This window comes from Chaetodon auriga, chromosome 23, assembly GCF_051107435.1.
Source record: "Chaetodon auriga isolate fChaAug3 chromosome 23, fChaAug3.hap1, whole genome shotgun sequence".
Classification (NCBI taxonomy): Eukaryota; Metazoa; Chordata; class Actinopteri; order Chaetodontiformes; family Chaetodontidae; genus Chaetodon; species Chaetodon auriga.
The window spans coordinates 18,773,970-18,801,929 of record NC_135096.1 but is presented as its reverse complement, the minus strand read 5'-3'; the positions used below and the strand labels follow the sequence as shown (position 1 = coordinate 18,801,929).

The window sequence follows — 27,960 nt, the reverse complement described above, 5'->3', positions numbered from 1 at the left end:
AAGACAAAAATAGCTTCAGCTTTTCACGTTTGACACAAACCAGCTGAAACTTTCGCATCGCCGTCTCCATGGAGCAGCAAGGGCCAGCAAAGAAGAAGACCAGGATCAGCGACTCTGATCAGGCGGCGTTAGCAAAGTGACAGAGAGGGTCAGAAACACAGCGTCCTCACACCTGGACAACAGGTCGACGAGCAGAGACTCCAAAAACACGACCCCGAAGAGCACCAGCCAGACCTTCATCGCACCAGACCTTCATCATCACATTAACGCCGTGAAACGCACCCACTTCACTTAGTTAGGTTTACCAGGAGCAGATAAAACTGATCCAGGAGCAGATAAAACTGATTCAGGAGCAGATAAACTGATCCAGGAGCAGCTCAGTCTGAAACAGGAGCAGATAAACTGATCCAGGAGCAGATAAACTGATCCAGGAGCAGATAAACTGATCCAGGAGCAGATAAAACTGATTCAGGAGCATATAAACTGATCCAGGAGCAGCTCAGTCTGAAACAGGAGCAGATAAACTGATCCAGGAGCAGATAAACTGATCCAGGAGCAGATAAACTGATCCAGGAGCAGCTGCACGTGGATGTGATTGAAGTGAACGGGTCAGAGGAACGGCAGGTTGGGAAGCTCTGCTGAAGCTGAACAAACGGCGTCAGTGTTACACAACGAAAGCCCCTCGAGTCACGTCGGACCCTCCGACATTCCTCCTTCAGCAGGTGATGAAAGTCCAAATATTTCCTCTTTTCATCAGTTTGTCTGATTGTGTTTGACGACAGCTGGAGTCTGTCAACACTCGCATGGTCCTGAGAGCTGAGAGGACACACACACAAACACACACGAACACACACACACACACACACACACACACACAAACACACACAGACACACAAACACACACACACACACAAACACACACACACACACACACACACACACGAACACACACACACACACACACACACACACACAAACACACACGAACACACACATACACACACACACGAACACACACACACACACACACACACACACACACACACACACACACACACACACGAACACACACACACACACACACACACACACACACACACACACACAAACACACACGAACACACACACACACACACACACACACACACACACAAACACACACACACACACACACGAACACACACACACACACACACACACACGCTGTCAACAGTAAATAAAAAGGTTAACAGACTAAACGTGAGAGTCACACATCAATAATTCATAAAAGTCATGAATATGAATCAGAATAAATTCTCTGAACGTAACGTCAGCCTGACCTCTGCCTCACACCTGAAGTCCTCCCATTGTTCAAACCTTTATTTACACACACCCCCGCTGTCATCAGGTCGTCATGACGATGAGTCTGACTGACAGCCGGAGAATCCCCCAAAACAACAAACAGTGTTTGTTGAACTCGGTCACGTCCGTCAGAGAGCTTCCAGGTATTAGACCGGTCCCTCCCAGCCCAAAACAAGGCGTGCTCGTCATGTGACGTCTCCTCTGACCACCAGGGGCCCTCGTTTACCCAGCATGCATCTCTCTGGCACTGGCAGAGTAGCTGAGCTTCTGTTTTCACATCATTACAACTTTAACTTCTACTCCAACGATCAGAAGTTGATTTCTTCTTCTTCTTTTTTTTCAACAATTTGTAAAATGAAACTTTGTGATTTAGTTTGCAAAGATTTCTGCACATTTAGCCAAACTCCATAACAGGAAAGCCACTCATTTATTTCCTGGTAAAACAGCTCTGATTGTCCTCGATCAACGACTCAAACTTGAGGAGGAGTGAAAGAACTGCAGGGACGGAAATGAGTCCAAAACCTCTTACCTGTGGCGCCATGATGGCGTTTTACTCCTGCAGCGAGCGTCGCTCGGATCTACAGGTGGGGGCAACGCACCAAGACGTTCAGCAACGTGATCAATGAGGACGGAAATGCAGCAGCTTCAGTTAAAAATGTCTTTTGTCAAAAAAAAATAAGAGACAGTGGAATGAGTGAAGGCTCAGGTGGCTCAGACTACATTTCCCATCATCCCTTGCTTCTTTCTAGAGCCGTTGAGGGTTTCTAATGTGACTACTGACAGATGACACTCACGACGGCGGAGGAACGACACTGTAAAAAATATTGCCATTTTATTTTAGAAAACGCTGCCGTGCCAGCTCCGCATCACGCCGTTTGTCCTCGTCTGTTCTATGATTGGACATGAAGCATAGAAAACATGCAAAACACAAGAGAGCCCCGAACTGCACAGACGTCGTCGGATTGGACGGTTTCTGCTGAGCTGAAGGGCCCTCGACAACAAAAACACTCGAACATTCAGCATCTAAACAAACGACGATAACTACCGGCTGTCGCTCTACTGCGTACGCTTCGTCTACAATCCAGATTTTAAGTACAAACTTTTCAAGTACAAGCAACAAAGAAGAAAATTCAAGTCATTAAAAACACAAAATGTCCCAGAGAGGTTTTTCTCGGCCGTCCTGTCGATGTTTTGATACCTTCATTTATTTATTTAGCGTCTTTTTTAGCATGAGGTTCATCAAACATGTCTGAAAGCCTCAAAGTCCGGACGGCTCACACTGGAAACTGGCCGACGTGTCCGACGTTCCGGCAGGTGAACATTTAAAGAACTTCCTGGTTGGGTGACCTCACAAAGATTGGTGGGTAAAAAAACAAAGAAGACACTGAGACGTGTTGTCTGCTCAGGTAACAGTCCAGCATTGACAGAAATGTAAACATCGGTGTGAGACGCAGATGGGCGCCGCGTCCGGTCGGCAGCTCGTCGACGGCGTCGTGATCCGGGCTGTCGTGGAAATACGGGAAAGCTGACGTCGAGGGCTCCGAGATTCTTCGCTTCAAATCCCAAAAAAGCTAACAGAGCGATGAAGGCACTGACGGGGAGGAGCGACGTGAGCCACACCTGTCCGTCAAAAAAAAAAAAAACAGATCCGAAAAACTCGATCATCGCCTGACGACCGTCGCCGACCACCAACAGACCTTCAGCGACGTGTTTTTTTTATGACGGCGGTGACGAGCAGGTGGAGACGCAAACAGAAGCCCTTGAATTGAAGCGAAAGGTGAAAGCCATGAAAGCCTCCTGACAGAGTAAGACAGAGCAAAAGAGGTGGAAGCAAACAGCTCAGTATTTACAGGTGAGACGGACAGGTGACCGAGCAGAGGTCAAAGTTCACGAAAGTCCAACAGAGCAGAAAGCGTCCTCAGAAAATAAACTCCCAAAGATTCAGCGTCACCTCCGGTCGATCGCCAGCAGTCAGGTGACAGCAGGCGAACTCCTCTTCCCTCAGCCAATCAGACGAAGGCGGGTTTCTGTGGACGAACACAGGTGTTAACACAGGTGAGCAGCAGCTCTCAGATCAAAGACAAACATCAGTCGTGTGAGCGAAAGGCTTCAGGTTACAGGAGTGAAACGGACCAATCAGAGGACACGTATGGCCAGCTGAACCGAGTCTTCTCAGAGTCAGCTCCCAAAGCATCTTGGGTAAAATGGGTGGAGTCTGATCACTGTGGGACATCTGGATCATTCTTGTCTAAATGTGACTTTTTTTGGACGCCATAGCATCGTCTGCAGAGGCTCATGGGTAGTGTAGTGTTTATATCACTGGGAGATGTTTCCAGAACTTTGCATTCCCACATTTATGAGGACAAATCAGAGCTGACGGCCTTTTCCATGAAACCTGAAGCCTGAAGCTCAGAGCTCACAAAGACAGAAGCCTGGAAGGAAACCAACGACCCGACGCCAGAAGGAAAAATCAGGATTTTCTACCTCGAGGTCGCCGGATCAGGACTCACTACGTGGTGGAGCTTCCTCTCCTCTCCAGGAATCTGCCCACAAAACAAGAGAAAATTGGATTATTTTGGAGGTTTTTGGCCGGCGAGGTATGTGGTACGAACAGGCGACGTCCAAACCACAAAGAAAGCCAGAACTGAAACGCTGAAGAAGCCCAAACGTAAACAGATGAGAGGGAGGAAGATGTTTGTATGTTCGGTCGACGGCTGTTTGTTTGGATGCTGTTCTCCAAACCGCTCGCCTACTTTTTTCCCTTCAGCACCGCAGACGAAGATCAAATCACCAACTTTTTCTCTTTGCTTCATCTCTAAACCAGGGCTGCTCAATGTGGGGCCCACGGCCTGAAGCTGGGCCGCCGTAAGGTTCGCTTTGGGCCGCCAGATGTTTGCAATGAAAAATAAATAAACATAACACAGATGGAAGTTCATGCTGTTTCATTTCTGAGAGGTAAAAATGTTCTTTAAATGTGTCAGATCCTGAACTTTGTTTTGAAAATCCGCCTTGCAGGATTTCAGGAAACGCTGATTATTATTCGAATTATTTATTAATCAGACAGCGAAGACGTCCATTCGGCCACTGCTCAGATATCAGTCGAGAATCTTCTCTTTGTCTGGGAGGGACACGTCCAAAGAGTCCACGCTCAAACTGAATCATTTCACCTGAAGGAAAGCGATCAATTAAAACGTTAAAGGACATTTAGTGACGAAGAAAAACAGGAAACGCTGAAATCTGAGCAGAAAGATGAGAAAACAGGCTGAGCAGCAAAGAAGGATTCCAGGAGTTTCCGGAGAAGCAACAGACGGTCTGAAATATTTTACTGACATGTGAACGTCTCAGCAGAAGAAACAGTCGCCTTGTTTTTCAAAATAATGGCACGTGGATGTTTCAAACGTCCTGCTGAGGCTGTCTGCTGTACAGGTGGACAGACGGCGGGCAGACAGGATGTTTGCTGCCGGTGGAGGCGATGTCTGAATCCTGGCTCACCTCTCAGCCTTACACCCCCAGAGGAAGTCCATAATCCCACCAGGGGCAGCCAGACAGAGGCTGAGCTCTGATTGGTTAGGGAGAGAGCCAATACGAGCGAGAGGAGAGTAAGTAAACAGGACCCTCAGTCTGCGACTACGGAGGCCCATTTGTGCCAAGTTATCAGGATGAATTCAATTCAAATCATTTTAATGAAAATGTTGACAGATTTTCTCATAATTGACTTTTTGTAAATAGTGTGTGTAGTGTATATAATCTATGTGTATGTATATAGTATATACACACACACACACATACAGTATATATATATATATATATATATATACACACACACTTATAGTTTTGTCATGTGCAGCCATAGTGGTGCATTCATGAATTAGTAAAAGTAATTAATGTTTTTTTAATCATTTTAATGGATTAATATTTACTATGATGACATGTTTTTTAATTTTAGTGGAAGTCTCATTGTTGCTTTTGTTGATTTACATTTGTTAAAGAGATAAAATACATTTTTAAATACATTTTAATTTATATTTCATTAATGTATATGTTTGTATTTATTTGCATTTGAAAGTTAATGTATGAAAATAACAATATTTTCATTGTTAATACTTGAACGTTTTTTTAATTTCCTGTTTGAAGTGTCGTTTTCCAGCGTTTTCTTTGAGTTTCAGATATTTTTGTTAATGTGTAATATTAACTGCAAATAGCTCTAAATGTGTTTTAACGAATTTTTCAATATAAACATTAAAATGGATTCATTTATTCCACATCAGCTTCACAAACAGACGTTCCAACACTCACACTTGAGTCTGTCGCACAAAGTCTGCAAAGTGTTGATCCCTGGCACACAGCTCGAGTATCCTGAGACGCTCCTGGATCTCCTGCAGGGAGGTCAGAGAGGAAAACATGTTTATATAACACAGCAGCGAGTTGTAGACCGGAGAGGAGGAGGAGGAGGAAGAGGAGGAGGAGGAGGAGGTCCAGCAGGTGAAAACACTTGTCTGTGGAGTAGAAAACCTCCTGCTGAGGCTGAAAACACCTCCGAGCCAAACAAATGTCACAACACTGTCAGACTCATTTGACCAAACACTTCCTGTGGCTTCAAAGCTCCCGGCAGAAGGAGAAAGTAAAGTAGGACAGAATTAGAGCCAAAGCCTCAACTCCTTTAACTCCTCCAACTCAGGGAGGAAACACTCATATGAGCAGACGAGTGAAGTCCAGACCCATCGTCCGACTCCAGTCGTGTCAGCCTTTCTCCAGTTTCTAATTCTTATGACTTCAGCAGAAAGAATTTCAATCTAAATATGAAACCAACTAAAATAAAATACTTAAATCAAACCAACTTCATGTGAAATTCTTATTGCCTTCATCATCATCATCATTGTCACTGCAGATTTGTTTGGCATGGTGGTCTGAGAGCAGGTCTTTTTACCCTTTGGTGTCACGGGGTTTGATTAAAACTTGTGCACAAATGGACAGAACAGACAGAACATGCTGCCTTATCCGAACATTTATCACTAATGAACACCTCCTGGGAACAAACAAACCTCTCAGAAGGAGTTAAAATCATCCTCTACGCTGACGACACTCAGCTGTACGCAGCAAACAGCTTGTTCTGTCTGGATCTCACTGAAATAAAGGCAATAAAGTTAAATAAGCGGTATTTGTACCTCGTTGGTGAGCATGGCGTTCTGGTAAATGTGTTGGATTTCGTCGCTGCTGAGGTCTTTGGAGGTGTCACCGCTGACAGAGCTGCTGTACCGGGGTTGGTCGGGGTCACGGCGCCGGTAATACTGGGGCATTTCGTCGTCATAGCGGCGGTAGTACTGGGCGGTCACTGGGTCACTCTCGAACATGGGGTTGAACTTGGTGGCGCGCTCCAGTGTCGGCACACTGTCACCGCGCCTGGAGAGAAACATCTTAACGTTTAGGGTTACTCAAAACAGACAGGAAGCCTGATCTTAAAGAATCAGACAGACCGCGTCCTCACCGAAGCGGGTCCTCTGTGTCCTCCTCGTCGTACTGCTCGCGCAGCGACCTTGCCAGGAAGAAGATGATCCCGGCCGCCACCATGAGGAAACCAGCCACCGAGGCAATGGCAATGCCCACCACCAGCGGCTCGGAAACATACTCCTCGCAGTGCTCGCCACGATACCACCAGTTCTCTCCAACGCGACACCTGCGGCGCACGTCACAGGTTCAACTCCAAGAGTACATAGTATAAGTACTGTGAAGTACTGTGAAACATGCGAAAACTCAAATGAGAGTCACTGCTCAGTTATTCCCGCAAAGAAAAGTAATCTGAGTACTCATGTCCTGATATTTAATAAGACCACAGAGTATAAAACCCCCTCCGACCTGCAGATGGCACCCTTGCCAGGGATGATGTCACATTTGCCGTCGTTGAGGCAGAAATCGGCCTGCACCTCGCAGACGCTCTGACACGGCAGACCGTCCACGCTCAGATACCCGGCATCACAAACGCACTCTGCCTCGCCCGACCACCGATTGACCATACACCTGGAGAACTCGTTACACGCCTGGAACTTACAGGGATCTGCTCGGTCCCCTGAGGAGGAAACAACAAGGAAACAGAAGAAGAAGTTTGACAGAGAAGGACAAGACAGCAGCAGCAACACGTGTCTTTGGGTTTGTCAAGTTTTTTGAGCTTGAGTTCGTTTGCTGGACTGGTTTTTAGACAATGGGGAATGACAACGGTGACCATGTGCTTGTGCAATGGAAAACGTGCCTGTTGAGCGCAGTGAAGATGAGGGGAATAAACTGATTATCATGTCCACAGTGAGTCCTGATCGCAGTGACTCACTGTGTAGATTAGGGTTATCAGGCTGTCAGGAGCTCCTCTGATTGGCTCAGACAGATTAAAGCGCTGCAGCTCAGCAGAGATGTACACACTGGACGAAATGACGGTAAATCTCATGTTACAGCCTCGTCTTAGCTGCGGAAATCATCCTGCTGGGAAGCACAACCCATTCTCCACCTCACTTTGACAGCGGGAGTGAATGCAGAGGCCCGGATCAGAATCCAGATCACATTCAGATCCAGATCGCAGGTTAATATCAGCGAGAGATTTAGATTAAAACGCCAAAATCAGGCAGAAAAGAGAAAACTTCCTACATGTTTAAAAACTGCTTGAAACACACGTCCTGCAGCAGTGGTGGAGGAAATATTCACATACTTTACTGTAGTAAAAGTACTAATAGCACACTGTAAAAATACTACCATTACAAGTCAAAGTGCTCCATTGAAAATGTTACTTTAGTAAAAGTATGTAAGTACAATCAGAAAAAAGTACTCAAAGTATTCATTGCAGTAACGTGTCCCCTGTGGCTGTTCTACTCTTCTGTCTGATCTCATCAGGTGATTGTGACTCATGCCTTCATGTAAAGGCAGGATTTTACGGTTGGACCACAGCGGACACAAAGACAGACGTAAGCGGCAGCCATGTTGACTGATGGGTGTGAGTCAGTGTGTGTGCTGCTGCTCACGTTCCTCCCAGACAGATTATCTCAGGTATTAGATCAGAGTCCTGACAGGAGTTACCCTGCACACACCCAGGATTCAACAGCTGAGCGTGAGAGGTCTTATAACAGCTCAGAGTCCAGGACTAAAACACCGTCTGATTCTCGTAGTAACAGTACTGCTAGTATTCACTCAGTGTATTGAGTCGACATCAAACACACAAAACAAAGGGATCATCATCATCCCAACCATGAAAATCCTGGAGCAAAAATACAATTTCCTCAATAGATGCTGCTGTTTGAATCATTGTACTGGGGCACCTCCTCCTCTTAGAGGACTCCTGGTCTATCCTGTAGCGGCAGTACTGGCAGAACCGGAGGATGATGAACTCCATACCCACAAACATGAGAGACTCAGGAAGCAGAAAGCCACCAATGATTGCCTTGCATTTACTTTATTTATCATCCTGATTTCACTCACTATCTTATGTATTGTGCTGTTTCACGCATGTGGTTTTCGGTGGTTGTTTTTGTCAACCTGCACAGGGACAACAGATGCTAATAAGCTGCTAACTGTGCGCTGCTGCTGCTGCAAAGAGAAACAATACAATAAATAAAAATACGATTACAACAGTCTCTTTAACACTTAAACATTTAATCGTGTTCTTGAAGCAAAATTGGTTCAATCGTCCTAAAAATGTTTCAACTGTCTGATTTCAGTGAAGAGCTTTTGTGTCCTGTGTTGGTCGAAATGCCTTTGAAGCTTTTCCAAGCCGACATATAACTTCAATAACTGAAATTGACTTCATGTTCATTTAATGGTGTAAAAATTTGATCAGTGTTAAAATTTCAGCCTTCAACGACCTTTAAAGTCTAACTCTACTTTCTTCAGTCCTACCTGATTCGACATCCAGCGAGTACTTGTCGATGGCCAGGTTCATGGTCTGGTAGGCCGTGTTGGCAAAGTCCTCCAGGATGAGGTAGACAACATTGGTGACCCCTGTGGGAACTGGCTTACCAAACCTCATCCTGCTGTTCACCACAATGCTGCCATTCCTGAAGTTGAGGATCTCCAGGTTTTTGAAGTTGTTCAGGTTGGACTGAAGGTACGGGACCAGCTGCGAGGTGAAGACAAAGACATGTGTGAAGAACATTACATACAAATCTAGAAGCTTTTATTCACTGTGACCACTTCACATGAGCTCTCACCAGTTGTAGGAACCGTTGCTCCAGGGCCTTGTACTCAGCGGAGCTCTTGTTGAAGAGGTCCATTGAGAACGCCATGTTGGTCACCCTGAGGCTGAAGAACACCGTCAGGGCCCTGCCAGGTAGGGTCGGTAATGCAATGGCATCCAAGTCTGACCCCTGAGCCCCACTGGAGAAGCCACTGCTGTCACCTTCAGTTGCAATGCCCCCGTACTGAAACACATCGAAGCTGACATCGATGGTTGGCACGTCAGAAAAATTGTGCTCAAAAAGTTGGATCTCGGTAGCGGGGGTGTTGTTGACTTCTGGAAGCGAGGAAGTCACTGTTTGGACAATGTCACTCCCTAATTCCCTTTCTGAAGTATTCGTCAAAGTGGTACCCAAGTCTTCATTCTGCGATGAAGCGCCTGGCAACCCTTCTACGGCATCTGTTTGAGCGCGTTCTGTTTCGTTCACCACAACCACTGATGGCGTCAAACGAGGAACATCTGAAGTCAGATTGATCACTGGAACTTCATCAGCATCTTCATGAACTGGGTGCTCAAGAACTGGTTCCTCGTCCTCTGGCACAGAATCTGACACTCGAGTGAAAGGTGAGTCCTTCTCAGGTGAGAGCACAATGCTGCTGCTGTGGTCTGAACTTACAGACGAAGTCAGGACCGGAGCGGCAGGCGTTGTGGCAACCATGATTTCATCCACAATCAGGTCTTCATCTTGGATGCCAACCGTCGGTACCGTTGTGATCGCAGAATCAGTGGCACCAATGTGTTTCTCCTCTAAAATGTCAATCTCATCATGGTCATCAGTTTCTGGCAGCAGCAGTTTAGGTTTTTCTGTGTACACTTCGAGTTCTAGCTCTTTAGTGCTTGTGTCAAAGCTGGATTCTTTGACTGTGACTGCCTCGGCCTCTGCAAAGGTACGTGCCTTTTCGGTTGAGGAAGTGCCAGTATCGTGGACATCAGGTACTATAGGCGCTACGATGACTTCAACATCCTCCTTCTCCGGTACATCATCTTCTGATTTTGACCGGACTGTAGCCACTGGAAGCTCTATTCCTGCTTCAGTAGTTACTTTCACCTCCTCAATGGTTTTTTGAAGCTTGACTGCTGATTCAGTTGGTCTGACAAAAAGAGTGGTCTCACGAGTCCAAGCTTCAGGCTCAGGAGAATCTGTAACTAGCACTGCGTGGGTATGTGTTTCTGACAAGGAGTAGTCGTCATAGATGCCGGATGCTTCCGACGTTTGCGCTGAAAGTTCAACAGTCAAGGTCCTTTTGGGTGAGAATACAGGTGCTTCGGTGGTGGTGGAGAAGCGAGGGTCTGTGTTGATGTGCGGCGTCACCAAAACCTGATCCAAGAAAGGTTCCTCAATGCCTCTCCCTGGCACTGATTCCTCAAAAGCAGGAGTTGTTGTTGTCCACAAAGGGGGAGCACTGGTGAACTCAACTTCCATCACAATTAAATCATCTTTCTCAGTGGTTAGCGATTCAACAGCCTCCTTGTCCTCATCTTCATCCTCTGTCTCCTCCAGATCAGGCGGCGGTAGCACCTCCATGCTGCCGTCACTCTCGTCGTAGAAGCCAGTCCCGTCAGAGGTTGCTGTTGGCTGCCAGAACCAAAGATCAGCTCCCTGGCTGTCTCCAGAGAAACCAGAGCCAGATCCTTCATCTGGCGGGACCGGTGGAGGGGGGGCAGCTGCAGAGGAGCCTCCAGGAGCGAGCACATGGTCCCCTCGGGGGGTGGCGTCCTTAGAGGCAGGAGCATTACTGAGGAGGAATCCTTCATCTTCAATATTTCCATTATCTGTAAACCAGGAAAGGACATTGGCAGGTTTATGGCTAGAATCTCCTCAGAACTCTAAATGGCCGAATAAAGGAAACTGAAGAATTCTAATTCCATATGTGTTTACAGTCTCACATCCCAGAGACAAAACCTGACAGGACGAGGTTTTACCTGGATCCAGTGGGAATTTAAACCTTTTATTTTCCACTGCAGTTAAAGTCATCGCCTCCACATTTAGATGTAGATGAATCAAACTGCTGACACATTTTTGAGCTCAGAGTAAAAACACTATTTGGATTTGTCATTATTGTCTAAAACTGTGTTGAATTTCTTTTCTTTGATTGAATTTGATGCTGTAACTTTATTCCTAAACATTTCATTGGCTTGCAAAGCACTGTTGTTGTCTAAATTACTGATACAAAGGAAATACACATGCAAAGCACTGATTAGGATCAAAACAATGTTAACTCAAAGTCCACTTACACCAGATCTGTATTTCATCCTTAAACTCTCTTTGTTTTTGGTTTGACTGACTTTCTGAACTGTTATAAATCTCTCGTTTCAGATTTGCATGTTACCGGTTCATGTGGAGGTGAACAGGTATCATTAGCATCATCAATGCCCCTAAATTGCTTCATTATACTTTGATTTTTGCCTCCATTTCTGGGCAGCTTTCATTCACGTGGTGGAGTTACTGAGCATTTACTCACTCTCTGCTGCTGCTGGGTCCAGGTCGACTGTCTTCTCTGGAGGAGCTGTGCTCTCGTCGAACATGAAGACGTCGTTCTCGCTCACCATTGCATCCTGAGAGCCTTTCCACGGGTTGAAGGGGTCAAACAGGAAGTCGTCTTTCTTCAGGAAAACGTCGCTGCTTTCCACCTCATGGCTCGGAGCGTCTGGAGGCTTTTCTGCTGCGAGGACGTTATCCTGAAAGAAGACGTTCAAGAACTGAATCAGCTGTTTGTTTCTTTATTACCTGACATTCACTCTTTATGTCTGTGTTTACGTTCGATGAAATACTATTAGAACCACACGTTTGTGCTTCTGTACTGATTCTTCTTCTCACTCAGCTGAACCCACCATGTTGTTGAAGGTGTCGGACGGGCGACTCGTGGGTTTCACAGCAGGTAACAAGTTGTCCTCTGTAAAAGAGAGTCGAGGTTTGTAAGAGTCAAAGCTTTTCCAAACTCATTTTCCAAACATCCTCCATCATTCTGTCTCAGACCAAATCAATTAAAAAAAAATTTGTGCGCAAGAATTAAGAAAAATAATTATTGAAACAAGACAATTTTGCAAGGGAAAGAAGAAAGTTTCTCTATAAATAATTTCCTTGAACATTTTCTGGAAATAAATCTGGTATTGAATGGAGGTAAAAAGGGAACTTCCTTAAAAAAGGAGCTTGTACCGTTCTCCAGTGGCACGGCGTCAGGCTGCATCTCCAGGCTGCTGTTGGACAGGAAGTTGTCTTTGTGCAGAGCCTCTGTGATGTAGTTGCGGAAGTCGGTGATGGTGTAGACGACGGTGGGCTGCTCGGCGGCTCCGGGGTAATTCTTCTCTACCAGGTTATTCTGCAGAGAGATGAAGTCCAGGGTGTCGTTGGAGATGCCGCTGCTGTCGACTTCCAGAGTGATGGCGTAGTGTACCAGGACGACCAAACCCCTGTGAGGGAAGAAGACCAGGCAGTGTTCCTGTCATGACTGCAAAAACCAAATTCACCCTGTATAACACTGACTCCTTAAAGTCAAAACAAGTGAAACCATCTGTCAGTTCATAAACTTCACTGTTATTTTTCTTGATTCTACTGCAGCGAGCGGCCTCATTCAGACGCTCATTTTTTGAACATCCATCAAAGATGAAACAGCAGGCGGCAACTAACGATTATTTCACATCATGTAAAACTGAACATAAAACTTCACCATACGCAGATGATGTTTTATTATTCTTGGATGACACAAATGTCTTTTCTCAGCCATGCTGGATTTAATTAAGGGCTTCAATGGCTTCTGAGGCTTTGGAATAAATATCAGTCTGTTGTTTGGCCTCCAAGGAGGACCAACCAGCTGAGACCAGTTATTGGTCACAGACAAGAAAGAGTCCAGCTCAGAATCCCCTTTAGGATCCCACTAGAGGGCACACTGGAGAACTCAGGCTGTACCGAATGGATTAGATGTAAACAATAAACATGGCAACTGTTCAGGTAAGTCTGAGATCTCGGTAGAAAAAGCGAGGCCATCATACACCATCGTGAAGTATATCTCCAGCTGAGAGTTGCTGGAAGGTGGATTTTGTTACCTTTGAACCTTTGAGACATCTTTGCATTTTCAAACCAACCAGAATCTCTTTTAACCTGCAAATAACAAACTGAAACTGCCTGACTGCTGAAAACATTATGACCAGCCTGTAATCTGACATCTGTTCATCTGCTCTGTCTTTTCCTCATTCTTCTGACCTCAGTCCGTCACACCGAGCTTCATTTCTGAGGCGAGTGTTTAAGAAAACCAGGACCTGAGGACTTTCCAGCCGTTTTGTCTTTCAGCTCGATGCTTCAGACTTAATGCTGAGAGGACTGTCAGGACTCTGCAGAGTTCAGGTGAGTTTAAGAGTCTCTCTGAGCTCACAAAGCGAGTTTATCAGCATGGTCGGAGTGGGGTGGACAGGGGGTTCCTGGACAGAGGAAGGAGGACTGAGAGCCTGGCGTAAATCCTTAACAGTAATCCTTCGGCAGCTGCAGGTGGCCGGCGAGCAGCGAGCGACTTATCCCACTTAAGAGCTGATGGACTATTGTTAAGGACATTAAGTGAAAATTAGAGCAGAGTAGCAGCAGAGCTCTTATTTACTGCGAGAGGCAGGTGAAAGGGGCTTTGAGAGGGGAGACGGTGCGTGAGGACACAACAACAAGGTGAGGAAATCCCTCTGAACGAGTCGTTTACATCATCCTCTACATTTCCCATGATGCTTTGGGGGATGTAAGCAGGAAGTATGATGTTTCCATGGAGGCAGTGAGTTACACTGTACAGACTGTAAAGTCCTCTAAGGCAAACTGTGATGTTTGATGATCATATATCTGTTTACATAGAGTCAAAGTGTCTCCATTAAGAGTCATTACCATTAACATTAGCTGTTAACAGCTCCTGTTAGCATTGTGCTCAGGGACGTACAGACAGCAACATGAGGATTCTGAGTGAGGTTCTGCAGTTACAACGTGCAGCGCAATTTTTTTTAATCTAATTAATTCACTTATGATGGACATCAGAAAAAGTTATGACAGTCTGGAAGCATTGTAAAGTATCTTCAACTCCTCCATGAGCTGTTCCTGTTTATTTTACCTACAAACACCTGTCCATTGACCTCACACGGGACCTCGGCCTCACGCCCCTCTGGGCTTCATAACACACAATTAAACGTTCCTGGACCAATCCACAGAACACAGTTTCTGAGCTGATGTCGTTCTTCTTGTTCTGCCTTGTCCCAAACACGACAGCTGCATTTCCCATCAGGCCCTGCTCACTAAAGGGCCCGTGGACTCTCTTAAAGTCACAGGTCGACGTGACGGATTTATCCGACTGTTTCAGAGCTCTCTGGGTGACCATGAACTTATCGTCAGGAGTGAAATCAGGACTTAAACAAGCCTTAAAAGTTCAAAGAGAAACACAAAGAACTGAAGTGAAAAGATCAACAGAACTGAAGCATCCAAAGTGTCGCCCGTGAAGCCTCCAGCTCACAGTACAAATGACAGGTTCATACAGGTACAAAACTGTATTAGTCTTTATTAGATGAGGTGAAAATGAGAGACGTGGGTCAAACTTACCGCTCCAGGTCCTTCTGTGGCCTGAGAAGAGAAACAAAACTTCACGTAAATATTCAGAATCCAAGAAAATGAAGGCTCCTTTGATCTATTTAAAACATATGTTTCTCCATCCGAGTTCTCAGAGCAGCATTAATATTCTCAAACAGTTTGAGGACAAATGTTTGGACATGCAGGACAGTTCATTATCAGGATTCTACCCGGAAAAAACTGTACCTGAATTCGACGACGAAGACCTTCTTGAAGCCCGGCAACCTCTCGAAGGCTCCTTCAATCTGGAAGTTAAAGAGAGGAGAGAAAGTTTCGTCTGTGTTCTTTAACCTTTCAGAGTTGGTACTTGTTTCTTTGAAGCACCAAACTATAAAACCAGGTGTCGCCAAAATCCTGTTCAAGCTTCTGTGTGACTGAAAGCTTTAAACATTAGACAAATAATGGTTTTTAGATCTATTAAAACCTGTAATTCAATTAACCAGATCTTACACTATGGTAAGTTTTTCATAATTCAAATCAGACACTACATGTGAGCTGTATATGCTTGTTTCTGAAAAAAATCTATCAATAAATCAACACAGACAGAGTTAATTTGCTGTTTTGATTGCGATGTGACTGACAGGAAGAAGAGTCTGACGTGACTCCACATGTTGGCTATCCAGCTGTTCTGATAACTGATTTAAAAATCTGTTTCATAACGATACGTGCACGTAAAAACAGTCAGAATTAACAGTGAAAGCACATGAGGACAGTACAGTCATGACTGGGAGTAGAAATCATCCCTTTTCAGGTCTCGGTGGCCCGTGGCTGCACTCTGCTGCCTCTCTTTCTCTGCTGCAGTGGAGCTCCTGCTGTTCCTATTAGCCCTGTTATCCACTTCATATTCCCTCATTAATGGCCCTGACCCCGACATTCTAACCATAAACTGGCTTCCCGCGTCACTAACGGTGGAGCGGAGCCTGAAAAACTCCCGGCTGTGCGGGAATACACCGGCGTTCTCTGCTTTCCTGGCACAGCTTGTTTTTCCACCAACTCCAAGTGAGTCACTGCTCATATTCTGTATGTTTCTCTGAAGTTTCCCAGCTCTGTTTCTGCCTCAGCTGGTCGTATAGCCGATAGCTGGCAGGGCCGAGGGAGCTGAGCTTTAAAGCGTGAAGATCTGTAACGCGTGAAAAACAGGCGAGGCCTTTAAACCACGTCAAACTCCTGAGTCTGCAGTTTGTAGGAAACCACAAGCAAGTCAATTTGGTAATGAGTATGCATCCTGGACGTCAGAGAGGAGTAAAAGAGGAGAAATGACAGAAAAGAGTAGAGTGAGGAGGAGGAGGAGGTCTGGGCAGGAGCCACAGATATCACAAAACCTGGCTGACTGACTAATCGCAGCATACTGCAGCATGAGGGCTGAAAAATGCTAACATCATTGTACAGTGATAACAATCATCTGTGCCTCTGCTGTCAGTCTTTGGCTCCGGTGCTTAATGCTAACGTAGCTATATTGAGAGAGAACTGAGTAATTGCATTGTACATTAACATTTTTCTACGTTTGACGTCGGAGATGCTACAATACTTTTTTTCTAATTGTTTAAATTTTGCTAATCATTTGCCCATTTTCCACATGTCAACAAAATATATGCTGAAGAGGTAGCCTGAAGTCTCAGGCAGCATAGTGTATGCTAAATAGTTAGCTGGAAGTCTCACTGAACACTTTAAGAGTTCACTCTAAGTCTCACTGAATATTATGAAAGGCTAAAGTGTTAGCTCAGAGCCTTACTTGACAGAGTGGATGCTAAAGTGCTAGCTTGGAGCCTTGCTGAACGTAGTGCATGCTAAAGTGTTAGCTTAAGTATAAGCATTTACCGCACTGAAACACAGAACGCTGCTCTGGTCATCATCACGTTCATAAAGCAGAGAGCTTGTCAAAACCATCTCACCCTGCGTGTGAAGTGTCTGGCCAGCTGCTGGTAGTGGAAGCTGCTCGGGTCTCTCAGATCATCATTGTAGGTTTCTCCTCTCAGCTTGATGCTCAGTTCCAGCACCTGGTCCTTCAGGGGCCTCGGGGGCCAGAGCAAGGTGTCGTCTATCTCGTTACCAATCTGAGTGCAGGGACATTCAGATGTGTTTAGTATTCATATAACCTGTTGGCACTGGGACTTAAAATTGTCAGCCATTCAACAGCTAATCTATATGAATGTGCTTACCGAGTTCTCATCCTCCAACCCAAAGCCATTGTTTCCAAGTAAGCTGTCATCTACATCATAAGGCCTCTCTGTTAGATCGGGGAAGTTGCCATTGTTGTACTCCACTATGTATTTGGTCGTGATGTCCCCAGAGGCACCAGGGGTGGGTTTCTCAGTGGCATCCACTGCTGTACCTTTCGTACTCTCCACAGTCACTTCTACAACAGTTTCTGGGATGATTTCATCAAGGGGCTCAGGTGTGACTTCTCCTGGAACCTCTGTCATGATCTCCTCTGCATCTTCTGCTGTAACATCCAGAGGGATACCCTCAACCTCTCCCGGGACAACCTGGACACTGTCCTCACTTGGGACAACATCTTCAGGTAAAACCTTGATGACAGACTCATCAGGAACCTCTTGGGTGACCTCCTCAGCTTCAGTGGTTGCTCCAGCTGTGGTAGTCTCTGGATGGACATGAGTCACAACTTCTGGAGATGTTTCACTTGGAGCCTCTGGGACAATTTCTTTCTTAACTTCGGGGAGGGATTCAGAGTCTAAAACTTCACTTGTAGGCTGAACCACCTGTGTCGTGCTCTTCTTAGTGGTTTCTGGTGGTACTTCTACCTCAGAGTCTCCTGGAAGTTCCACTGCTACCGCTAGATCAGTTGTTTCCACCACTTCAGTCTCAGGCAATAAACCCTCTGTATCCTCTGGAACAACAACAATAACTGGAGTGATCTCCTCATCAGAGCCTGGAGGGATTTCATCTACAGTCTCTGGCACTGCTTTCTCTGCAACTTCTGGTTCAGATCCCTCTGCTTCTGGTTTGGCAACACCAACTTCTTCCTCTGTTATTCCCTCGGAGGCCTCAGACATGGCTTCTTCTCTATCCTCCAATGGTTCTCCTCCGCCTGCTTCTTGTGTTTTATCTACAGATGTTAGGGCAAAATTTGTTTTGTCCTCTGTGGTTACTACTTTAGGTTCTGCTTCTTGTGCAGGTCCTCCAGCGGGTTCCTTCTCTTCTGAAACTTCTTTTACAACTTCTGCCTCTTGTACTGGACCACCTGTGGGTTCTGTCTCTTCAACGGTTTCTTGTGCAGGTTCCACTTCTTGTGCCGGTGCACCTGTTGGTTCTGTCTCTTCAGCAATTTTTTCTAATGGTTCCACTTCATGTGCTGGTGCTCCTGAGGGCTTTGATGACTCTGCTGCAATTTCTTCTGTGGGTTCTGCTTCTTGTGTTGGTTTACTAGTGTGTTCAGTCTCTTTTGCAGCACCTCCTGTAGGCTCTGCTATTTCTCCAGCTCCTGGTTCTTGTGCAGTTTCTATTGCAGGTGCTGCTTCTTGTACAGTTGCAGTTACATCTGCTCCATCTTTGTCCCCAGGTTCTATAGATGCCTCAGGTGTTTCTTCTCCATCTTCAATTAGTTCTCCTGTAGCCTCAACTGTTTCCTCTGCTTCTGTTATTGTCTCATCAACTGACTCTTCATCAATGACTACTGTTTCTGCTGCAGCTTCAACTGGCTCTTCTTCTGATGAGTCTGTTGTGACATGTACAGGAACCCCTTCTGTATCCTCTGCCATAACTGTTGCCTCCTCAGTTTCCCTGGGTAGTTCTTCCTCTGCTTTGTCTACCATTCTCACTTCTGCTACAGCATCATCTTCTGTTTCAGCTGCTAGTTCTTCTACTGTTTCATCAAGAACAGTCTCAATTAGGTCTTTTTCATCTGTCTTTGTCATCACCTCAGTGGACTCCACCTCAACAGCATCTTCAATAACAACTGAAGCTTCTTCATGTTTTACCTCCTCTTCTGGCTCTTCTGTTGCCTCTGCTACAATTTCTTCCTCCACAGGTGTATCTTCCTCTATAACCTCAATCTCACCCACTGTAGTATTTGGTGGTGCTTGCTCAGTGACATGGGAGGTGCCTTCATCCATTAGTGTTGGATCGTCTTCTGGAGCTTTGCCCGTGCTGATATCTTTACTAACTTCTACTGCTATCTTGTCTGTTGTGGTCAGAATAGATGCAGGGGAAGGACCCTCAGTTTCCATGTCTGAGACGGATTCTTGTCCCAGAGTCACATTTATGAATATTTCAGCTTCTTCTTCTGAATCTGGATCTGTTATCAGAAATACAGTTGGAGCTGCATCTATGCTAACTTTGGTTTCTTCTTGGCTAACTTCTACAACAGCCTCTGAAGGACCTTCTGCAGGTGGCTTCTGTATGTTATCTTCAGATTCTTCAAGCTCAGCTAGTTCAGGAGAATCTGGTAGTGCTTTATCGATTGGCTCTGATGAGTCCTCAGTGTGTTCCTCTACAATGTCATCAGTCAAGGCGACATGTGGGGTGATATCCAAAGAACTGTCTGGAATTTCTTCAGCTTCTGGACCCACAATGACCTTGACAGTTGTCTCTGGCATACGTGCCGTCACTGCTTCTGATGGAGCCTCACTAGCAGGCTCCAGGAATACTTCTTGTCCTAATTCTTCCAGTGGTATTATGGTGGGCTTTACAAGAACCACATCACTAGCTTCTGTGATGACTTCTTCAGCTACAACCGCTGAGAGTGGCTCCTCACCTTCTGAGATAGCTTCCTGAATCACCTCAGTATCAGGTACATCCACATCTTCAGGTATGATCTCAATGATCTCGTTGTCTTCCACTGTTGTACCTGTTAGAGTTTTGTCTCCCCCCACTTCCTCAACAATCCCAGCAAAGGGCTTGTGGGTAACAGAGTCAGCAACCTCTGTCACAACCTCCACAGTGTCCTCTGAAATGTCCTCAACATCTGCTTCTTCAGACTCCAGGGGAACGTCTGTGTCAGTGATGACCAAAGGTGGTCTTGCTGAAGTAACGCTGCCTCCAGGCTCCTGAATGTCTTTCGTGTCCTCTGGCATGGCAACAACCGCAGGCTCAGATGTCAAATCCACAAAAATCTCAGTCAAGGGTGTTGCAGCCTCTTGAATCGAACCCTCAATTGCTGAGATTGGAGGAGTCCAAGCAGTGATCTCAAAGCCTGGTGGAAGGTCATCTTGGTCCACTGTGATTGTTTCTGATGGAATGATGACGACACCTGTCCCTGTAAAATCGCAGACAGATGAAATTACATAATTAGGATGATGAAAACTGAATTTGTATCCATCTATATCTCAACTGTAAACTCTGCAGCGAATATGGATGTTTTGTTGGGGGGGGGGGGGGGCAGTGTGAAGATCTAGTGTTTGATACACTGGATGTAGGTAATTTGAAAGACTTTACAACACATTTGCCCTCCAGCCCCATGCTGGCACCGACCGCTGCTCAGTCCACAGAACAAGCACAACACAACCTGAAGCTGTGATCTCACTAACCCTGATAACTCAGTCACGTCTACATCTCCGCTGCTGGTCCTCTCTCCATTGACCAGACTGCTGCTTGTAAATAGGCTTACAGATCTATTCTGAGAGCAGAGCGTGTGACGGGAATCAGCCTCCTGCACCCACTCCCCCCTCACATAAGACAGACTGGGGTGTAAGGTGAGGGACTGCAGCTGACGGCAGACTGTGAAACTCATACAGACATTCGGGTTTGTAAAAATGCTGTTTTTCCATGGTTTGGGTCACCACCCACCATGGGGTCACAGAGGACTTTGGATGGGTCACTGAGAGGTCATCAATAAGACACTGTTAACCACCTGCTGCCAATCAAGTCCCTCAAAATAGATTTTCTGGTACCTTTAAGTTCATATTTTAAAATCGGTAAAACAAATGTATAAACACGTGAAGGAAATGAACACTCATTTCAATTCATTTCACAATAAATGCATGAACAAAACTGACCTCCTGTAAAATATGTTTCCTTTTAATTTAAAAATATTAACGACGTCTTGTTGACTGAACTTCTTGCATGTCAGTCTGGACAAAAACGTTGTATGATATTCTATGATGGGATGCATAATCCCACCATGAAATAAGACACATTTGTTTGTCATTCACAGTTAAAATTATCAATTTTAATGTTTCAAAGCTGCAGAATCTGCTCATCTGTGAATGAAGGGTTTCTAAGTGTCCTAGTCTCAAACTGAAATGCATTAAATGTTTTCAAGTTTCCGAGTCTCAAACGAACCATGCTGCAGTAAGAGGATTCAGAGAATGAGCTTCAGGTGTGTTTACCTGCTGGAGTCACTGATTCTCCAGTCTGGATGATTGTTGGTTCAGAGCTGCAGGAGAGACAAAGACAAGCATTTAGAAAACAGCCAGAACCAACTGACAGAGTGAAGAAAACAGCAGCGCTTTGCTGCTGTTGGTATATTTATCTGTCAAAATACGACAGAAAATTATTTATTTTTCTAACTTGGTTATTGAAAATTACACATTCACAGTAAGAGTGAAGAGTTTTGTTTCCAGCGACTTAACGTTCAAAATTAAAGTGAACTAATTCAGTCAATCTGCATTCATTGTTTTCCTCCCACTGTCCCTGTTTTATGGGACCACAGCTGGTGGATTGAGCCCATGTTTCACATTTCGGGGTCATTCCAGCTCACAGAGATTTGAGCCGCCGCCACAAACACTTGAGAAGAGAAAACAGCTAAAGCGAACCTGAATTAACTGCTGATTAAAATATTCATTACCTGCAGCCCCAGAAGAAGTGTTCCTTTAAGTTCTCTACCTCTGACGTTAGATAAACTGTTTTCTCAACTCATGAAAAGACACACATTTCTTACAGGACGTCCTGATGACTAATGTAGTAAATCCATGGCATTAAAGAGCCCAAACTTGTGTCCTAGAGAACAGCTTTTAAAATAACAGACATGAGCCTCGTTGTTCTGTACAGAAACATTAGGACATTGGGTTCTGCACTGCTGAGCAAAAGCAGATTGTAGCGCTCGTTATGATTTTTAAAGGGGAGTTTTCACCCATTTTAAGATTTCTTTTATGTGCCTGCAGCACAGTTCAGCTCGAGGTTCTCATGTAGAAACTCAAAAAATCTGATAAAATAGCAGAAAAGGAAGCTGACAGTTCAGATTCTGGGATTTACAACATTTATGAAGAATCTGAATACAGGAACTCAACAGGGTCCCATCTGTGAGTCCTTAAAATAGTTGGCCTTCCCCTTTAAATTCATTAAAATGCAGCTGGGCCGAGGCATTTTTACAGTGAGAATTAACAAAAACCACACGACTGTAAAAAGTGCAACAAGCCAAACAAACAAAGACAACAAACAAAACAAGCATCTCGCACACAAATACGTTCGCCGGCGTTTGGCTCCTCGTCGTCTGGCCGAGCGAGAAGCAGCAAAGCTTCTGACGTCAAAACGCTTCAACTCCTCTCAGTTTTTAGTCATATAATATAATCACACGTTGCATATAATGATGTAATTTACATAAAAATATATACACGAACATGTCAAATATCAGACTTTTGGATTCTTTGGTTTATCTCTTGGTGAACTGACTCCAGGTCAGTTCGGCAGGTCAGTGTTGGGTGTTTGCAGGCCTACCTGCATGGAGGCGGGCCTGAGGTGATGGGCACACTGCAGCAGGTGATGAAACACAGCACAGGTGTCAATACACAACCACACAGAGTCCGATAACGGCACAGATGTGACGTTTAACGAGTCACTTAGTTTGGCGTCAATCTGATCGTCGGATCATCTTAAAATCTGTGAGCCGTCATTTGCAAGAGAATATTTATCTGAAGCAAAGCAGCCTGACATGATGTGATCTCTTTTAGTTCTATAACTGAGTCCTAAAAAACATTGAAACAGGTGAAAAATCTGTCGCTGCAGTCATCAGAAAACAGGACGAAGCAAATCTGAAATCATGACTGAAGAAACGTTTTGGTTTTCACACCTTTTAAAAGAAGCTGATTCAGAGGTGACGCATCGCTAAGTGACCGTTAAATCAATTTCTTTTCACAGGTTCATGAACATCAGCACAAACCAGGGTTTCAGACTGACCTGTTGAAGGCAGCAGCCATGGCGACTCTCTGAAAGAAGGAAGAACATCATCAGCAAAGAAAATTCTCAGGTTCAAACACAAGCTTGAGCAAAGAACACGCTAGCAGGCGAGCGCGAAGGCTAACTGTTTGTTAGCTCCTTTTTAGAGAAAATTCTATTTGTGAAGCTTGAAAAGAGACAAAAGTTTTCTTTAATTCTCTAAAACAAGTAGTTTAGACCTTCTAAATAATATAATCTAATAACAATAGAACCATTTATTATTAGCATTAATATTACAATCGTAGTAATCGCAGTCAGACCATATTTTGTAGGATTTCATACCAAAGTAGGTTTGTACACTAAATGAAAATATTCTAACTTGTATTATTATATATGATGTACATATTAATGTATCCCATTTTATGTTTTAGGTGTACTGTGTGGATTGTTTTACCAATGTGTTCTTCCAAGAGGGTTCGGGTTAGCGACCTATTTCTATGTCTGCACTGACTGACTCTGACAGGTCATTGCACTACCTGAACAAGGCTTTTGGTGTAGTGCTAGTAGATGTACTATTTCAGCATGTACGTGTTTCCAGAAATGTCTGCATGATGTAAAATTAAATGAATTAATTAACGTACAATGAGAAAAACCCAGAGGAGAGGAGAACGAAAACAATGTGTGCACTCACGCTGCTGATGAGGCTCATGTGTTCTCCTGATTGGCTGAAGAAGCTGCCGATGTCCATGACGCTGACGGATCCGTCCCTGCAGCGACCCACCCAGTCCTGGTACTCGTCCCGCTCCGGCAAACGGTCCCAGAAGATCTTAAAGGCTTCCCAAACCGTCTCCTGACACACTACAACGCAAACAGTGACCAACAGAAGCTCAACACAACTTCAAACTCACCCAAAGAGACAAACTCCAGTTTTTCTTTCTCCTTTTCTCAACTGCTGCTTCCAAGAATGAACAAAAGGTTTTTTACGTTTATGGACATTTTGACTCAAGCAGACATCTGTCTGTCCATATTTGGCCTAAAGGAAACCTCAAACAGGAAGTCCTTCATTTATATTTGAGGCAACAAAGTGAACTCTGGAAGCAGCAGGAGAAAAACTGAAAGCTGAGACCGAACGACCTGCTAAGAAGGTCGTGTTTTTGCGGTGCATCTGTTTCTGCGTGACCTCTGACCTCTGCGGGATCGGCTGCCTTTAATGACGGCTGACTTGGACTTTAAGCTTGTAAGTCGGTTTGGATAAGAGCTTCAGTGAAATACTTGAAGCGTTAAAGGGAAAAGGTGCAAAAAGGGAAATCTGCACATGTAAAACACCGTTGAAGAAGCAGTGAGCTGAAGCGAACCAGAAGCAGCAGCAGCAGCATACCTCTGAGGCGGAAGTAGCTCAGGTGGTTGGCGACGGCCTGGTCAAAAGTCTCCTGAGCGCAAAGTTTGACTCCGCTGGGAAACAAGATGTTCCTTTTTCTTCGAGTGACAGAAACGTGTCGTCTGTACAGAAGCTGATCCGAGTCCACCGTCGGCTCGCCCCGAAACCCGCCAAGCTCCTCCGAATCCACATTCCAGTCCCGAGCGGCATCTGTGGACATCCCACACCAGAAACTCTGAGAGACATTCAGTACAATTACTCTGGTTCTGTTTCCTGCTACTGCATACATCCGCCCACCACGTTTCACAGGAAATGATGTCGTAAAGTCCAGAAGCTGAAAACTGATTCGTGTTCCAGAACTTTCTTTACTCTGATGACCCCTCAGAATGATCTGCTGACCCTCTGGAGGGGCCCTACCCTAACGTTGGGGCCCTCTGGTCTAAACTAGCAGTGTATGAAGTATTTAAAGTAGCTCCACCTGCAGCAGCTCCAGCAGTAACATGCTGCTCTGACACTGAAGCTTCAGGATCAACAAACTGAGGAGACATTTTACTTCATACACCGTACTTTTACTGCATGAGGCTGACAATACTGCTGTACTTTTACTGCATGAGGCTGACAATACTGCTGCACTTCTACTGCATGAGGCTGACAGTACTGCTGTACTTTTACTGCATGAAGCCGTCAATACTGCTGTACTTTCAGTGAGGCAGGATATCCAATGCAGGACTTTTACTTGTAACTGAGTACTCTCTTAATGGCTGTACTGGTACATTTACTGGCTGTGACTGAGAGCATAAATGTGTGTTAATGGTGACGTTTAAATAAAGTTCTTCCACACGGTCACACTCACCTGTTTCCATGTACAGGCATCCTGTCAGCAGCACGGCCCCCAGCGCCCACAGCGCCATCCTCCCACGCTTCGCTGCCATTTCTGCGGAGACGTCGACGTCCGGCCTCGCTGCTCCTCACGTCCACCTCCTCAGCTCATCAGGGGCTCTCTCCTCACGGTCGTCCATCCGGCGGGTCGCATGGCATTTGTCACAATCAGACTGGGAACGCGGCGGATTGCACAGAGCTCGGGACGGTCCTGACTGGCGTCGTGGCTGCTCGCTGCTGTCAGGTGAGCAGATGGAGATTTCTTTCTCTTCGCTCTAATCCTATTTGTTAAGCTGCTGGAGTGGATGACCGTCAGAGCGACGGCTCAGGCCAGTTTGAAGGAAATCAAACAAACGGGCTGCTGAGCTGAGTCTCAAAGGATCCCCATGATCCCCAGGATCTCCCATGATCCACCAGTGACTTTAACCTGTCTCCAAAACTGGTGCAGGACAGACAAAAGTGTCCACATCAGGTTTCAGTTTTAGTCTTCAGGTCTTCAGATTCACAGACGGAGCGATTGTTGATCACCAGTAAAGAAACGTTATTCTTAGAAACTGTTATCAGCAGCAAAAAACTGGAGCAGATCAATAACAGACTGGACTGTGGCTGGAGGCGGAGCTCAGGGCTCATCAATAAATCTGTTAACGACTCGCTGACAGCTTGTGCAGCGATGAGGGATCCAGGCCGGACCCCGATCAGAGCCGGCGGCCCCCAGGAGTCGGCCAGGTGGTCGTTCCGGCAGACTGATCACAGCGGATTACCTGAACCGCCTCAAGGTCACATTGAGCATTAAGAGGTCAAAGGTCGAACCCTGAGCGTTTGCTGCTTTCACTGAATCAGTTTAAATACTGTGTGCATGTACAAATACTACAAATAACTCTTACTATACTGTTTCCTCATAAAAACAGATTTCACAGATCATCAGCTGCTTTTATTGGTTATTATTGACGATTAAAACAATCACAGCCGCCGTGACCGAAGTCGAAAGCTGCTAGGATCTATTTTTAATTATTGATACACGTTGTAATTTTAATAATATGATTAAATGTTGTGGAAGAGTTTTTAGTGACCTGTTGCTCAGGTGACCCGATCACGAGTCGCAGCAGCTCATTAAAAACTCCCTTGGTTTTCTGTAATTGGACTCGTCCAGACCGCGACCCCCCGCCGCATCGCTCAGTCAACAATGGCAGACATCTTTTATTGGATAATGAGATTAAGGTGAACGAGCGCAGAGGGAACGAGGAGAGGAGGGAAAACGTGAAACAAGAGCACAAAACTTCTCCTCGGCCTTCGTCCCCAAGAGTTTCAGACAAATCCTGGAGACGCAAACTGACATTTAACCGTTAGACAGCGTTTTTAAAGACGCTGGTTCCTGTTTCCCCTCAGACGAGGTTTTCTTTCAGAGTCGCCTCCAGCAGAGACTCGGGATCCGGTTTGCATCCTGAGACGCAGATTATTTTTGGGATGCGGGGCGGAGGCTTCGTGGAGGCCCTAAATCTGTCTAATCTGAACCTCCCATCGCTCAGATTAGACAGATCTACGGCTGCTGGGGCAAAACAAGACCTCCTCAACGGATCACCTCACCAGGGCCAGACCAGGGCCAGACCAGGGCCAGAGGCCAGACAAGGGCCAAACCAGGGCGAGGGCCAGAGACCCGACCAGGGCCAGACCAGAGCCAGAGACCAGACCAGGGCTTCACATTTTCACATTTTTGATATTTCAAGTTTAATATTTGGAACATTGACATCAAAGTGTTTTTGGTCCGTATATATTTTCAAAACATCTTTAGGTTGAAAACTTTCTATTTGCTTCCAGCTGATCACATGAAAGTTGAAAAATGCCAAAATACTTTGTATGTGGTACTGTGTATGTAGTACTGTGTGTACAGGATGCAGGATTTAAGCAGTAATGTTTCCACACAGCAGAGCAGAAACGTCTCCAAACAAACTTATTAAGTTATTATGATCAATAACATTGTTTTTAATATAAATAATGAGAGTTGTGTTATTGATGCTGAGAGCTGTGCTCGTTCTGTCAGATCTGCCCCCCCCCAAAGTCTGATCCAGCTAATGAGCTGGAAACTGATTGGTCCTCAGCGGGGGGGCGCTCCTCTAAAACCCCGAGATTACCAAACCAGCGCGCGCACACACACACACGCACACACACACACACACACACAAACACACACACACACACACACACCACAGAAGAAGAGTCGTGTAAAGAATGTAATGTAAAAGAGGAAAAAAATGGAAACAGTAACCCAGTGACCTCGGCTGAAACACTCCTCACCTCAGTCACATCATTGATCCATCAACACTGATTAATAATTAACGATTTAATTGATGAGGCACCAGTACTACCACTGATACTTGTACTACTGCAGTGTGGACGCTGCAGTACTACACTGGAGTATTACTGCTGAAAACGAGGTGACCGTCTGCTCTCTCAGCTTCAGCTCTTTGACATCCGTCCATGAGGAAACGTCCAGCGTTTCATCTAAAACAAAACGTT

General features: G+C 45.4%; 2 protein-coding genes across 2 annotated transcripts in view; one reads left to right on the top strand and one right to left on the bottom strand.

The window, feature by feature from the left end:
- Window positions 1-27,960, top strand: part of LOC143315833 (uncharacterized) — a 196,733-nt gene that overhangs the window by 136,584 nt on the left and 32,189 nt on the right. The gene's annotated exons all lie outside the window — the stretch shown is intronic.
- Window positions 1,986-25,499, bottom strand: LOC143316294 (uncharacterized). Its single transcript, XM_076724178.1, has 21 exons — window positions 25,421-25,499; window positions 24,568-24,777; window positions 23,881-24,047; window positions 23,211-23,239; window positions 22,752-22,784; window positions 21,425-21,471; window positions 17,297-20,352; window positions 17,030-17,191; window positions 15,324-15,382; window positions 15,111-15,131; window positions 12,708-12,961; window positions 12,383-12,444; window positions 12,013-12,229; window positions 9,525-11,323; window positions 9,214-9,433; window positions 7,195-7,405; window positions 6,827-7,015; window positions 6,507-6,741; window positions 5,638-5,717; window positions 3,826-3,884; window positions 1,986-3,368 (listed from the first exon to the last, which is right to left on the bottom strand). Exons 1-20 carry the CDS (start codon window positions 25,497-25,499, stop codon window positions 3,851-3,853), a joined length of 7,164 nt encoding a protein of 2,387 aa, XP_076580293.1. The 3' UTR covers window positions 1,986-3,368; window positions 3,826-3,850.